Here is a 13,420-nt window from a genome sequence, read left to right as displayed (position 1 = left end):
TACATGGGGGCGCATTATACATGAAAAAAAACCGGTAATTTCTAAAAAAAATCTTTTTTTGTTATTCTACAGTCCTAACATTCATAACATTCCTTTTCCGGGATGAGTCTCAGATTCCAACGTGTGGTAGTTGTACAGTATGTGAAGCCAAGGCAATCTCCTCCCATCCAGATGGGTCCACTTGAACACGTCGACACCCCTTCCTCCCCCCACAGAGGTCATCGGCCTCCCTTCCTGCCCCTCGCTGTGTATTCAGACTTCAGATCATTCCCTCGCCACTAAGAACTTCTTCTAGTCAACTCGCCACCAGACGTAATGTTTTGTTTTGGTGGAGTGTCGCTCGGCGTGCTGTTTTTCCACCTGGCTGCCGCTCACGGTATGTTCAATGGCGAGGGGATGTTGGGGTGTAGGATGAGGCGTGTGCTTTGTGTGTTTGTTTTGAATGCTTCTATGTTTAGAATATGGAGCCACACCTGATGAATGTTCAATCACCTGATTGGACAAAATTATTCTCAAAGTGTTTACAATTAGTGTATGACTTTGAAAAAGAGTGATTATTTAAAAAAAATTTGTGTGTTTGTCTAAAATGCACATAAAAGCTAAATTCTTCATAATTTTGGACTTTGATCAAGACGTTAGCACGTTTGTGTCTTGGGGTTTGAATCCCGGATCCGGCCTGATGTTAGGATCCTTTCTCCAGGTACTGTGGAGACTCCGTGTTGGACTCATTTATGAAGATGATTTCAATAATTATATAATGGCTGGATGGAGGTCGTGGGCTTTCTTGAATATAGTGGCTAACAGGCTAACCTAGCTTTGCTAATGCTCCTGACTAAACTTAACAAGTTTTTCCATTTTTGATCATTCTTGTATTTTTAGTTACAAATTAAAAATGAAAAAAGATTCACAGATTGACGTACAAGTCTGATTATCTTCAGCACTGATCAGCACTCATCCGTGCGTTTTAAAATGTCATTCTCTCGCCATCCTCAGTGTTCCTCGGCAACGATGAGGCCAATCAGGTGTTGATGCGGGCCAGACGAGCCAACAAATACTTTGAGGAGCTCAAGCAAGGCGACATGGAGCGCGAGTGTCAAGAGGAACGCTGCAGTTGGGAGGAGGCGCGGGAGATTTTTGAAGATGACGAGAAAACTGTATATGCAATTCCAGAAACACACACTAACACCTAACCTAAAACAAGCCAATCTCAAAGTTAGCAAGCTACTTGCTAACTCTTGCTAGCTCTTAGGTAAATAATGAGCTTTATGTCGATACTAGCTTTTTTGCTAGCCTTAAAAATTTGCTCTTTAAAATAGTTAATACCCACCACTTATTCTGACAATACTCAACTTTTTTTTTTTTATATACTCAACATTTTTATATTTTGAAATATTTTAAAGTCCATGAACTAGCCCTGCTGCAAATAGTGGACAACCGCAAATAGTTGACATACGCTCAAAAGGGGTTTGCCATTGTGTACCGATGTCACAAGATGGCAGCAAATCACTAAAAACGAAGATAATCATAAAGTACCAACATCACGCATTTAGCATATACACAATCCTAAAACCACCCAGTACCATAAATCACCATATTCAAAAGTTAGATATTCAACACAAACTACCTCAAACTTATTGAGGCTTAGCAACAGCATTAGCTAGCGGAGGGTGGAGTTGGCAAATAACTGTATAGATTTTGGCAGAAAGACACTAATATTGCCCACTAAGCATAAATAGTACAAACCTTATGTAAAATAGCTACAGAAATTGAATTTTAATGCCCTTGGATATTTGAAAAATCGTTCTGACAGCTATGCATGCCATTTACTTCCTGATATGGGCACAAGAATTGTGTCAGTGACTGTGATGGGTATCGGCTGACTTTGTGAGTACTCGATATCTTGAAATAAGACCGCCATTAGCTGGTACTCGCCCATTAATTAACAGTAATATTCTGTTGGAAAACATTTTTCTTTAAACATGTAAGCGTCAGTAACCTGGTGAAATCTTGTTGCGGTAAGCTAGTATTGTTGCTATTGCTAGCCAGGTAGCACTGGCTTTTTGTGCCCTAAATGTAACTTGACAAAAGTTGTCTTGAATCTACACTTGATAGTAATGCTTTTTGATTTGATCTCGCTCATTTTCAGAACAAATTCTGGGCCGTATACTACGGTAAGAAGTGAGAGGCTTTGTTGAAAATGTTGTTTGTTGTTGTTTTTTTTGATCCAAATGTTATGTGGTTGACCCAGACGGCGACGCGTGTCGTTCAACGCCCTGCGCCCACAGGGGACGTTGCGAAGACGGGATTGGCAGGTACACGTGCTACTGTGATCACGGCTACGATGGTTCCAATTGTGAAATTGGTGCGGAACGACCCAGCCTGTAGATGTGCTCATCATCTCCCTGAACAGCTTTCCAACCCTCTGCTCGCTATTTCGTTTCCGCCCAGTTATCCCTCAACTCTGCGAGAACCAAAACGGAGGTTGCCAGCACTTCTGCAAGGTGGAACAAGGAAACATTGAGTGCTCATGTGCCGATGGCTATTTCCTGTCTTCGGATGAAAAATCCTGTGAATCCAATGGTGAGCGGCAATCGGCATGGGTCACATTCTGATACTCCGAGTCTCTTCCTCACGCCGCAAAACTCTTGCAGAGCCCTTCAAATGTGGCGTTACAATTTCCACCAAAACCAGAACCATTTTCACGTACCAGCGCCCAAACGTCACGGAGGGAAACGTCACTGAGGGAAACGTCACCGAGTTCAACCAGACCCACGTTGACGCCAACGACACATCCGCTGTCAGTCCAACGGAGATGTCGCCTGCCGGCAACGTCAGCAGTGAACAAATGATGTCTGAATATGGAGAGGAAGAAGAAATCACCTCTGAAGTTGCAGGAATGACCCGCATAGTCAATGGGGAAAACTGTCCACCAGGAGAATGTCCATGGCAGGTGCAGACAGTTGATCAACTCACAATACCAAGGGCCTGATTTACTGCGTTAAGATGATCGATTAACCGGGCAGATATTGCGAGACGAGAATGGATCGTTTCCGCTTGTGTAAAGATTTTTCGGAATCCAAAAATGATCACGGCGTACGGTCTATTCAGCAAACTTCTGAACGATGTCTAACTTTTTTCACCAGTCATAGCCTTCCAACAACACTTCCAAGTTACTTTTTGTACTCAAAGTTCAAAGTTAGCTTTATTGTCAATCCCTTCATATGTCAGACACACAAAGAAACCGAAATTCCGTTTTCTCCATCCCACGGTGACGGGACACAGTACACGATAACGAGAGAAATCATCTGAGCTATCTAATCCGCTAAACCACAGGTGTCAAACTCAAGGCCCCGGGGCCCGATACGGCCCGCCACAACATTTCACATGGCCCTCGAAGACATTCATGTCATTACTAGAATTGCAAATTGTCTTCACTTTTAAAAATATCTTTATTTTTTAAAATATTTGACCAGTTTTTACTAGTCTGATTTGAAAACGAATTATTTTTCAGTTTGTTTTGTAGCTTATATATATAACATGAGGTGCTCATACATTTATTTGAGTTGACTATGACTAGAACGCGGCCCGCGGAAAAAAAACGAGTTTGACACCCCTGCGCTAAACATTCTTTCACGCGATTTTGGATCTTAGTAAATCAGGCCCCGAGTGTTTCCACGCAATAAATGTCCGTCCATGGGATTACAATCCATAGTGAGTCTTTTCCCCCTCCATTTTGTCAATGCAGGCACTTCTCATGGATGAAAACGACAGAGGCTTTTGTGGCGGAACCATCCTCAACGAATACATCATCTTAACAGCGGCGCACTGCATGAACCACACGCGTTATATTTCTGTGAGGCTGGGTGGGTGCGACTGACCAATCAGAGTCCGTCCGAACTTTACTATTAGTGATAAAATGACACAATTTCTCTCCATCCAGGTGAGTTTGACTTATTGGTAAATGAGGGCACCGAAGCCACTCACTACCTGGACTCGGCCCTAACACACAGGCTCTACCGCAAAGAGACTTTGGAGAATGACATTGCGCTCCTCAAACTGGCTACGCCCATCAAGTTCTCCAAGTACATCCTGCCAGCCTGTCTTCCTGATCCGGATTTTGCTGAGAAGGTAAATGTTCTTACAAAGAACTCTAAAATGTATTGTGAACCAGTCAGGCCAGAATTGGAGTTACATTCTCCAGTTTGAGGAAGGACTGGCTGACTCCAAATTAAATTGGATTACAGTAATCCCGCTGCAATATAACAAAGGCATGGATTGCCGTTTTTAAGTGTTGTTATAAAAAGAGAGGCTTCACTTTAGCCAGCTGCCTGATATTTCAAAAAAACAGCACTTGCCCAATTTAAAAACCACTATGCAATTAATAGAAGGGCCACAAAGTGCTTCACCCTGAATTCACATTGGCCTACTGATGACGTAGTATCAGGAGCAACTTCAGTATCTCGTCAAGGATACTTTGACACGGTCACAATGGCCGGGGATCGCAACTTCTGGTTGGAAGACAACAATTCTACCACTGATCCACTGGTTCCCTGGAATCCAGGGGCAGCAAATACATTGAGAACAGCAGGGGCTCCAAAATGGAACCCTGTGGAACACCATACGACAACTTTGATGACACTCTGTGACAGAGGTCACCTAATGTTTGTAGCCCGCTGTTGTCATATCAATTTTTTGGCATACTCTTGGTTTCATGGTCAATAATATCCAAAGAGCACGTTGAAGATATCCCGAACTTTTTGCGAGTAGTGTACGTAAAAGCACGTTTGTCATAAGTGGGCTCCATCTTTTCCTTGCAGGTTCTCATGCTGCAGAAGGACGGCTTGGTTAGCGGTTTTGGCCGTCTTGCTCAAAATCTGCCGTCATCCAAGATCCTGCAGCGCCTCACTGTACCTTATGTACCTCAGCCGACTTGTAAAGAATCCAGCACTTTCGGTATCACCGAACACATGTTCTGCGCGGGCTACGACAAAAAAGCTATGGATTCGTGTCGAGGAGACAGTGGCGGTCCGCACGTTACAGCGTACAAAAACACCTATTTTGTCACTGGTATCGTGAGCTGGGGTGAAGGCTGTGCAAAAGAAGGCAAATATGGCGTCTACACTCGAGTCTCCAAATTCATCAAATGGATCCGATACGTCAGCAAGATTCTGTTGCGCAACGACAAAGGCGCCGACAGGGTGAGGCGGCAAAGTGACCCAATCAGGAGGCTGTATTTATAAGACGGCCACACAGCTTCCTTGGAGACAAGTCGTAAAATCATGCAGTTTGGCTTGAACACCAAAGCGTTTCAATTTTGTGCATTTTTCAAAGCCCATAAATAAAGTCTGCAACGACGTGTGTGTGTGAATGAATAGTATTTATATGAACTAAGGACATTCTAAGAAGAAGAATAGCCAAGTGCTTGTTAGGTTGCCATCAGGAGCTGCCCCCCTCCACAAATAAAATGAACAAACAGAGCTGCTGCTTGTTTTGGGAGGTCAGAGTCCAAGAACAGAGCGTTACCCGTAGGCTGCGCTTGATGTCAACACGTGAACATGTGATGGAGACAGACAAACATTCAGCAGGTGACCCTGGGACTCACGGAGGTCATGGAGGAGCGTGTGAGGACTGCGCGAGAGCTTCGCGACCGGGATGTGACGACACTCGTCGAGCACTCGGTGTCATGGCGCTACCTGGAGTGTGTCTTCTCTCGTTCACCTCGCTGGCATGCGTCCTTCAGGTCCTCGGAAAAGCAGACGGTAAGAGTTCAGTTTGGTGTTCCATATTTTGTTGCACAACTTTTTGTTATTTGTCTTGGTGCTTGTCCAATTAAAAACATGACAAGTTATTTTTCAATCTTTCCCGTTCAAGCTTTACCTCCAATTTCATATATTTAAATATTGGGTGATTATCATGTTTCTTCTGTTCTAGAAAAACAGAAACGAAAAAATCCAGGTAATTTATTTTATTTTTTTAATTGTTTACTTTTGGGATTACATAAGCATTGCCGTAGCTTATTCCTCAAATAAATCGGTCCTCAATTAAGCCACAGCTTTACAACTCTTGTATTAAATTAACCTTAGAGCACTTTGCAAAGTACGATTTGTATGAACCGTCGCATAGTGCATAAGCGTCTGTTACAAATAACGCATTCCAATTATTGATTCTTTTGGCGCCATTGTTGTAAATCTCACCTACTTTCGAAATGCTCATCGTTTTGTCACATGGCGTTTCAGTGTTTCTGCATCTGCCGGCCGCACAAAGCGTTTTCCTGCGTTCCAAGCGAGCAAATAACTTCTTTGTGGAGGAGTTCCTGCAGGGCAACCTGGAGCGGGAATGTCACGAGGAACGCTGCTCCTACGAGGAGGCCAGGGAATACTTTGAAGACAAGGGCATGACGGTCAGCACAAACAATAGTACAGCGCAACACCTTCGCGAGTCTTCGGCTTCTACTTTTCAACATGTTTGTTTCTCCACAGGACAAGTTCTGGGACACTTATCCGAGTAAGTTTATTACCGTGAAATGTTGCTGACTGGTGGTAGGTCAAAATGAGGAGGGGAGTGTTAAAAATGGTTCAAGCATGTTTTACAATGATGTCACACCTACTTTGAGGTGGCAAAAGTTCTCTGATGGGACCATGAGAAAATGAATTCTTGAGCATTGGGAAAACATTGACATATTAATAAAGCATCTTGGGAAGCAAAAGCCAAATATAACAAAGCAAATGTATGAAAAAGAAAAAATAACAGAACTAATGCTTACCGAGTCTTGTTGAGAAGTCAATCAAGCGTTTGCAGATATCATCACTCTTCTTATATATTTCCAGTCAATAGAATTGGTATACATTAGGGAGCAATATTTACATCATTTTCTAGTTTTAATATACCGTAATTTTTTACGCGTTTTTTTTTCATAGTTTGGGTGGTGGTGGGGGGGACTTATATTCAGGAGCGATTTATATACATATATATGTTTTTTTTTCCACTTTTTTGGGCATTTTATGGCTGGTGAGACTTATACTCCGGTGAGACTTATAGTCCGAAAATTACGGTAGTCTTGATTCCTGAATCCAACAGCATTCTCTTCTTATTTCAAACTAGCAATGCATGTTGTTTGAACTGGCTACGGAATGTGCACTTCCTGTTTCCATGGCAGGTAAACTGGCCTTGATTGCAGCCAGGCTGAGGTCACGTGACTTGCTTGGCTATAAAACAAGCACATTTATGACTTTCTCATATCTACTGTCAAGTACTGCAATCTTGCCATTGTTACTTCCAATTCTCGCCATTTTTGCTTGTGACAGATAAGGACGAGTGCAAACCCAACCCCTGCCTTCATGGTGGGAATTGCACAAAAAAGACGATGGGCTTCCACTGCTCCTGCCCGCCCCCCCACCACGGAATCACATGCCAACTGGAAGACCCGCTAAACAGCCGGGAAAACGAAAGAACCCCGCAAATAGCGCCGCAAGTGGTAGCAGGTGAACTTCAGGGATGGTTGGCAAAATCATCCTCTCAGATGCTTCTGCTTCAACATGTACCGTGTTTTAGGAGGGTTCCCGTGTCCCAGCGAAGGCCCAAATGTTTGTCACCAGCTGTGCACGTCGACCTCTTACGCCTTCACGTGCTCCTGCGTGGCAGGATTCAAACTGCAGAGTGATGGTCGAAGCTGCCTGCCTGAAGGTCTTCAACGGCAACAAGCACTCGCGTACACTTTTGACCTCTGACCTAAATCTGACATCTGGTCTTCCTCAGCGGACTTTGCCTGCGGAAGACTCCCAATCTCCCCTCAGGGAGCATCCATGTGTCACCATGGACACTGTCCCTGGCAGGTGACATGAACAGAACCACCTTTTTTGTTACAATGGTAAAGCCCATAGAACATGGAGGAACATTTTAAAATGATCGACCGTCCACAGGCCTTGCTGCTGGGAAGCGGCGGGACGGAACTTTGTGCCGGTGTCTTGTTGGGTCCGCGCGCCGTCCTAACTGCTGCCAGCTGCCTCCTACAGGAATCAGACCCTCAACCCTCCAATTTTTTCATCATCGCCGGTACAGTCAACATTTCGAAATATCTCCAAAGCCCGATGAAGGTTTAGCTCTTTTCTCCTAGGTGCCACGGATAAAACAATGTCCGTCAAGGCTATCCATCTTCACAAACGTTTCGTTCTCAACCGGCACGACAACGATCTGGCCTTCCTGGAGCTGAGCGGCCCGTTGCCTCTCGGCCCCTTCCTACGCCACCTGTGTCTGCCCACCAAGGATTTCAGTGAAAACATCCTCATGTATTCCGGGAGAACCGCGCTGGCGGCAAGCATGAACCGACACCTGGACCAGAAGCTCATCTACCTGAGTTTGGACGAGTGTCGCGGCCGGCTCAACGTCTCGCTCGCCCTCAGCAATAAAATGTTCTGCGTGATGGGACGGACTGGAAAAACAGTGACCAAGACGGTTAGTCGCGACAGATTAAGATCAACGGCTCCGCAATGTGGCGGGGGCCTGTTGTCCGCTATGCCTCTCGCCACGGTGGAACGAGGGACGGCGTTTCTCACAGGCCTGCTCATCGTGCCACCTAAAGGCTGTCAGGAGAACGGGCTGGTCTTTACCAAAGTGTCCCGACACCTGGTGTGGATCAGACAGCACCTGGAGGCCGTTCAGTCACATGACCAAACAACCGAACAGTCCAAAAGAAACTAAACTGAGACGACTCATGAGTGGACCCGCTCACCTTCTGGTGTCACATATTTGATCATCAAGGAGCTCCTCTTCTGTATATTACGAGCAAATCCATTAGTCACTGGCCAAATTGTAGTTCAGAGGTCGTTTTCATCCTACACACAACAAATTGTTGGATAACTCTCGAAATCAGAAATCAAGGACAACAGTTTGTTCAATTTACTTTTTAAATCTGCTTGTTTGCAAATATGCATTTAAAAGTGAGCTCAATTTGTAATTGTATGGATTGAAACGTAAGTGATGTGCTTAGCGGGCCACATAAAATGATGAAACTTTTGAAGGACTGATGGAGATTGGGGTCAGGAAGAGTCAAAATGGTGAAATGTGAATAGCCTTTTTTCTTTCCCCAAAACTGAAGAAATAAAATGTTACCGTGAAAGATGTTCCTGCTGTGTTTGAATCCAGACAATAAAACCTGAACATTAAATCCACAATGAAGTTAAATGTCTTTTCCTCAAGTCATAATGTTGAAGAGAGAGGAACTCACAGAACATACAAAGCAGTCTCTTTCATTTCATGGTTTACAGCACATTACAAAAAAAAAAAGAAGGTTTTTTTGGGTTGCGTTTAAGCTTAATGTAGGTTAAGAGATTGAAGACAACGAAGGGAAGGGATTCTGTTTGCTGACCACGAGCTTCTGGTGCTGATGTGAGATGTAACCTTTGATGTGACCCTAAGAGTAGAGAAACCGTGTCAGTGTTCCTTCCCACGTCCGTCTGTCCGTCCGTGCGCTCGCTCGCTCACCATGTAAATCAGGTTCGCCAGTATACACTGCACCTCATCCACATCGACATCTTCTACCTTCATCATCTTCAGGGCCACCAGGAATGTGTCCAGAGGCAACTGGTGGGTCTTCAGCAGTAAGTACCTGACCAGAGATGAGAAGTAGAGCTCGGAATCACACCCTCGGGGGGGGGGCTCACGCCGCTCTCTCTCAGCGCATTGCAAGAGTGACGGCGAAACTCACACTTTCTTGAAGAGGTTCCTGTACGTGATGATCTTCAGCTTCTCTAGGATAAGGAAGATGCCACAGCGGATGAAGAAGGTCTCGTGTTTGGACAGCGTCTCGTTCAGCAACAGCAGGTTCCCGTCACTGATACATGTACACACACACGGTAATTAGTTCAGAATGGAATACAAAGAGGACTTAGCAAATGTAGGTGAGGAGACAATCAAGGATTGCTTGAATGTGACTTTTTTTTTGTGAGCTTCCATCCTTTTACCATTGTAAACCAGGGTGTCCATTTTCAAACTGAATTTAAATTTTTCAGGTACCAATTTGAGCTGGCTCACGTGGGCGTTTCTGGGAAGTCCAGAATAAGAATAAGAGGAATGTGTGTTACTATTTCATATTTGTTTTTCTTAATTGTTCATTTCATGGTTGACAATTTATAGTATTTACTATTGTGTGCTGCTACTTTATCATTTCTTATTTGTTAAATTCATGGGTGACTATTTACCGTCACCCTTTGAACGAATGCCTTACTCACGAGTTTATAATAGGTACGGTATTAATTCCATAAATGCACAACCCACCTGACTGCTTTGGTGACTTGCGCAAACTGCAGGAGGTCGTACTTCTCCAGGAGCTGAAGCGTCGGCATGTGGCCCTAAAACGTTAGCAATAGCGGTTAGACTATTTTGACTCTTCCTGACCACAGTTGTCAAAGTCCCTCAAGGGGTAAGCCTTCTGACCAGCAACATCTTGACAGGCAGCAGGTAGATGAGAATCATTCTCTTGTTCTTCTGACTGGCACGATGGCAGTGGCGGAATGAAAAGGACAAAAACTCCTCGGCTACCGGGGGGGAGAGGGGCACAGTTATGACAATTGCCTTTACGTCCGACGCTTATCTTGATTTGCTCTAATGCCATCGTGATTGAAGCTACCTGGTTTGAAATCACTGTCAAACATGGCCTTGCGGCCCACGTAGTACTTGTAGGTGACCTTCTGAGCGGGACTGTAATCGTTCTTCAAGTTGGAGCTGTCGATGGCCCTGATGAGCGGCTTGCACAGATGCAGTTTATTGATCTGATTCCCAAAACACACATCTGCAAAGCATCAATATACAACGCCACAGTCAAAAATGTAGATGCAAAAGACTTGAGACCTTAAAGTAGATCTTGAAGAGCTGGTTGCTGAGAAACATCATGCCCCACTTCTTTGAATCCTCAATCCCGGCTCGACTGCAAGGGAAAAGTTGAATGCGGCGATGAGAGCCAGGTAGGGAGAGAATGCCAAATCCAGCAGATATAAAAAGTCTACACACCCCTGTTCAAATCCCAAGTTTTTGTTCTTTATAGTAACACAGGTCACACGATTGATAAAAAAAAAAAGCTCTACAAGTTTGATGTATTATTAATACTGACTTGTCACTGGCACAAACTCGAAAGCAGCTCATAAGTTGCTCGGCTGCTTTTTCCAGCATTTCGCCCGGTTGACCTTTGCCCTTTTGTTGCAACTGCTTCTCTGCCTGCAACCACATACAGTCGATGTTCAGTTTCAATTAAGCTCAATACATTGACCACAACATTTTCAGTTTTGGCAGGGCTAAAATGGTCACTTACATTGTTGGCAAATATTCTGAGATCCAGAGTGACAGTGAACATTACAGGCAGCGCCCTAAAAGAAACAAAGGCGGAAGGGAGAAGGCACAATATGTTTGATCAGGGGCGGGGGTAACCTTAACACAAACCACACCACAAAATAATTGGTCAGAATCACTTTTTAGAGACATGACCCGACAATTGGGCCTCGACATTGATGGGAAAGATGCTGAAACTGGGATTAATTCTTATTACATGCGTAACCTGCTTTAGTTGCCACTCACCAGTTTTCCTCTTTGTGTGACTGAAATGCTCTCAAAAAGGACGTGAGAAGTCAAGGAAGCGACGGTGACTTTTGCGAGACGAGATCAGAACTGATTATTGATTGAATGCTGATGCCGTCAAAAAGGATATTGGACGACAATGGTCTGGAACTTGTAGGCTTCGACAAAGTCATGATTAGCAACTGCGTATGTACACCTGGCAAATGAGAAATACTGCCGTGAGATACAGACTATGATCATTTCTCAATACGCCATGAAGCCAATACCTCAGCCCACCTGAGATGAGCAGCCACCATCTCGTCGTACGGCGGCTCAAGAACCTGTTGACATTTGTCCTCTGGATTGGCCAACTAAAACACAAACATTGACCAATTATAGATGTACAGTGCACTCTGCCTATTTAACTTTATCATTCACAAGTTGACTTTTTCTTAACAACGGTAGCTGTCCTAGCTTAATGCTAACGCACAATGCAAATCAACAGAAGCAGGCTAACAAAATATTGCAATCCTCACAGATATAAATGTTATACCCTCAGCGAAAAATGATTCATGTCAACATGACAGCAGCTTACTGAGTCAGTCGTGAAACTGTTTTTCATCGGCGTCTCTCTTTTAATATCTCTTTTTTTTTTTCAAATATTTGACCAGTTTTTACTCATCTGATTTGAAAACAAGTTATTTGTCAGTTTGTTTTGTAGATTTACTGTATCTAATATGAGGTGCTCATACATTTATTTGGGTTGACAGTCATAATGGCCCTCCGAAAGAAGCTATGACTACAATGCGGACCACGAAAAAAACGAGTTTGACACCCCTGCTATTTGTAGATTTCAACACACCTGGAGTCGGGGGTTGGCTACGTGGGGGTGTTTAAAGGAAAGCAGGTCAGCACAGTGTGTCCCCTTCTGATTGTCAATAGCTTCATATGCCTGTAAGGAGGACAAGAAGCTTGTTGAAGAATACATCCATGAATGTACTGTACTTCGGTTTCATGTTGTTGACGTCACCTGTTGGAGATACTGGTTGATAGTGATGTGAGCCATGATGCCTTCATCCAAGAACCTAGGGAGAATCATATTAAAACCATGGCCAAAACATAATTCGGAGTGTCATAGGGTATTTCAATTTGAATAACTATGTATTATTTTATATTTCTTCATAACTGTTAGGGATAGGAAAAGGAATATCTCTCATTCAATTGAATGGCCACCGACGTTTGAATTTAAATAGACTGAATGAAAATCAATGTACACCGTCTGTTAAATAAGAGCGATCATTGAATGATTGTCGTGCACGGTGGTGCTATGAAAAGAGCAACGTTATTTGAAATATTAATTGATAGCTTCGTCAGCGTTTTTTGTTTGGGTTGAGGTAGTGGAGCACTGACTGAAATCGTTCTAGTCGCGCGGTCATGTGTCCTAAAAGAGTAGCGGCTAAAAAGCTAAATTAGCACATAATCTCATTGTTTCAAGTGAAATATTACCAAATTACACTCGATTTTGAACATCTGAACTCTATGAACATAAAATCGTTGAATATATATATTATAACGTACCTTTATTCCAACATTGCATCGAAGAAAATAAGTATTCAAATCAAGTTTTGCGGAATTAACATCCGGGTCGTACTAATATGACTTCCGGTATAGAAATCTTCTTCGATGATTTTTAGCATCCTAGAGACATTGTGGGCACAGTAGTGCCACTATCGGCGAATAGTGGAAACACAACACGGATAAAGCGGACATTTTCATCAACTATTTTATATTTCCATCGAGTCTTACTTCTGAAACGACGTCGGAGTCGCATCTCCTTGGGACAAATGCACATTGTATAAAGTAAAAGTCTACACCA

General features: G+C 43.6%; 3 protein-coding genes across 5 annotated transcripts; 2 read left to right on the top strand and 1 right to left on the bottom strand.

Annotated features, from left to right (window-relative positions):
* The first annotated feature begins 203 nt into the window (after nucleotides 1-203).
* Nucleotides 204-5,358, top strand: f10 (coagulation factor X). Its single transcript, XM_061300987.1, has 9 exons — nucleotides 204-376; nucleotides 994-1,154; nucleotides 2,147-2,171; nucleotides 2,249-2,362; nucleotides 2,449-2,580; nucleotides 2,652-2,950; nucleotides 3,746-3,863; nucleotides 3,941-4,128; nucleotides 4,818-5,358. The coding sequence occupies exons 1-9, from the start codon at nucleotides 316-318 to the stop codon at nucleotides 5,238-5,240; spliced, it is 1,521 nt and encodes a 506-aa protein (XP_061156971.1). The 5' UTR covers nucleotides 204-315; the 3' UTR covers nucleotides 5,241-5,358.
* Nucleotides 5,359-5,627: 269 nt separating this feature from the next.
* Nucleotides 5,628-8,790, top strand: prozb (protein Z, vitamin K-dependent plasma glycoprotein b). 2 transcript variants are annotated; one of them, XM_061300999.1, is made up of 9 exons: nucleotides 5,628-5,759; nucleotides 5,932-5,955; nucleotides 6,237-6,400; nucleotides 6,480-6,504; nucleotides 7,305-7,481; nucleotides 7,552-7,683; nucleotides 7,756-7,832; nucleotides 7,920-8,052; nucleotides 8,114-8,790. In XM_061300999.1, exons 1-9 carry the CDS (start codon nucleotides 5,684-5,686, stop codon nucleotides 8,695-8,697), a joined length of 1,392 nt encoding a protein of 463 aa, XP_061156983.1. In that variant the 5' UTR covers nucleotides 5,628-5,683; the 3' UTR covers nucleotides 8,698-8,790. The 2 variants fall into 2 exon arrangements, with proteins under 2 accessions (XP_061156983.1, XP_061156990.1); XM_061301006.1 differs by lacking the exon at nucleotides 5,932-5,955 and having other exon boundaries at nucleotides 5,629-5,759.
* A 90-nt stretch (nucleotides 8,791-8,880) lies between these two features.
* On the bottom strand, nucleotides 8,881-13,223 carry pcid2 (PCI domain containing 2). Of its 2 annotated transcripts, XM_061301063.1 has the most exons (15): nucleotides 13,123-13,223; nucleotides 12,575-12,629; nucleotides 12,407-12,496; nucleotides 11,842-11,915; nucleotides 11,696-11,761; nucleotides 11,566-11,607; nucleotides 11,303-11,357; nucleotides 11,105-11,208; nucleotides 10,846-10,921; nucleotides 10,625-10,766; nucleotides 10,432-10,532; nucleotides 10,273-10,346; nucleotides 9,704-9,829; nucleotides 9,481-9,604; nucleotides 8,881-9,409 (listed from the first exon to the last, which is right to left on the bottom strand). In XM_061301063.1, the coding sequence occupies exons 2-15, from the start codon at nucleotides 12,608-12,610 to the stop codon at nucleotides 9,320-9,322; spliced, it is 1,200 nt and encodes a 399-aa protein (XP_061157047.1). In that variant the 5' UTR covers nucleotides 12,611-12,629; nucleotides 13,123-13,223; the 3' UTR covers nucleotides 8,881-9,319. The 2 variants fall into 2 exon arrangements, with proteins under 2 accessions (XP_061157047.1, XP_061157055.1); XM_061301071.1 differs by lacking the exons at nucleotides 12,575-12,629; nucleotides 13,123-13,223 and having other exon boundaries at nucleotides 11,832-11,915; nucleotides 12,407-12,463.
* Between the last annotated feature and the right edge of the window lie 197 nt (nucleotides 13,224-13,420).

Source organism: Syngnathus typhle, linkage group LG2 (assembly GCF_033458585.1).
Source record: "Syngnathus typhle isolate RoL2023-S1 ecotype Sweden linkage group LG2, RoL_Styp_1.0, whole genome shotgun sequence".
NCBI lineage: Eukaryota > Metazoa > Chordata > Actinopteri > Syngnathiformes > Syngnathidae > Syngnathus > Syngnathus typhle.
Note: the sequence above shows the minus strand (reverse complement) of the source record. Positions and strands in the feature narration are given on the sequence as shown.

Coding starts and splice junctions, on each gene's coding strand:
- f10 (XM_061300987.1), top strand. CDS start 316: ATGTTTTGTTTTGGTGGAGTGTCGCTCGGCGTGCTGTTTTTCCACCTG. Junction 377..993: donor CCACCTGGCTGCCGCTCACG/GTATGTTCAATG, acceptor CGCCATCCTCAG/TGTTCCTCGGCAACGATGAG. Junction 1,155..2,146: donor TTGAAGATGACGAGAAAACT/GTATATGCAATT, acceptor GCTCATTTTCAG/AACAAATTCTGGGCCGTATA.
- prozb (XM_061300999.1), top strand. CDS start 5,684: ATGGCGCTACCTGGAGTGTGTCTTCTCTCGTTCACCTCGCTGGCATGC. Junction 6,401..6,479: donor TTGAAGACAAGGGCATGACG/GTCAGCACAAAC, acceptor GTTTCTCCACAG/GACAAGTTCTGGGACACTTA. Junction 7,684..7,755: donor TCGAAGCTGCCTGCCTGAAG/GTCTTCAACGGC, acceptor GGTCTTCCTCAG/CGGACTTTGCCTGCGGAAGA.
- pcid2 (XM_061301063.1), bottom strand. CDS start 12,610: ATGGCTCACATCACTATCAACCAGTATCTCCAACAG. Junction 11,608..11,695: donor TTCCAGACCATTGTCGTCCA/ATATCCTTTTTG, acceptor TTGACTTCTCAC/GTCCTTTTTGAGAGCATTTC. Junction 11,358..11,565: donor TCACACAAAGAGGAAAACTG/GTGAGTGGCAAC, acceptor TGTTTCTTTTAG/GGCGCTGCCTGTAATGTTCA.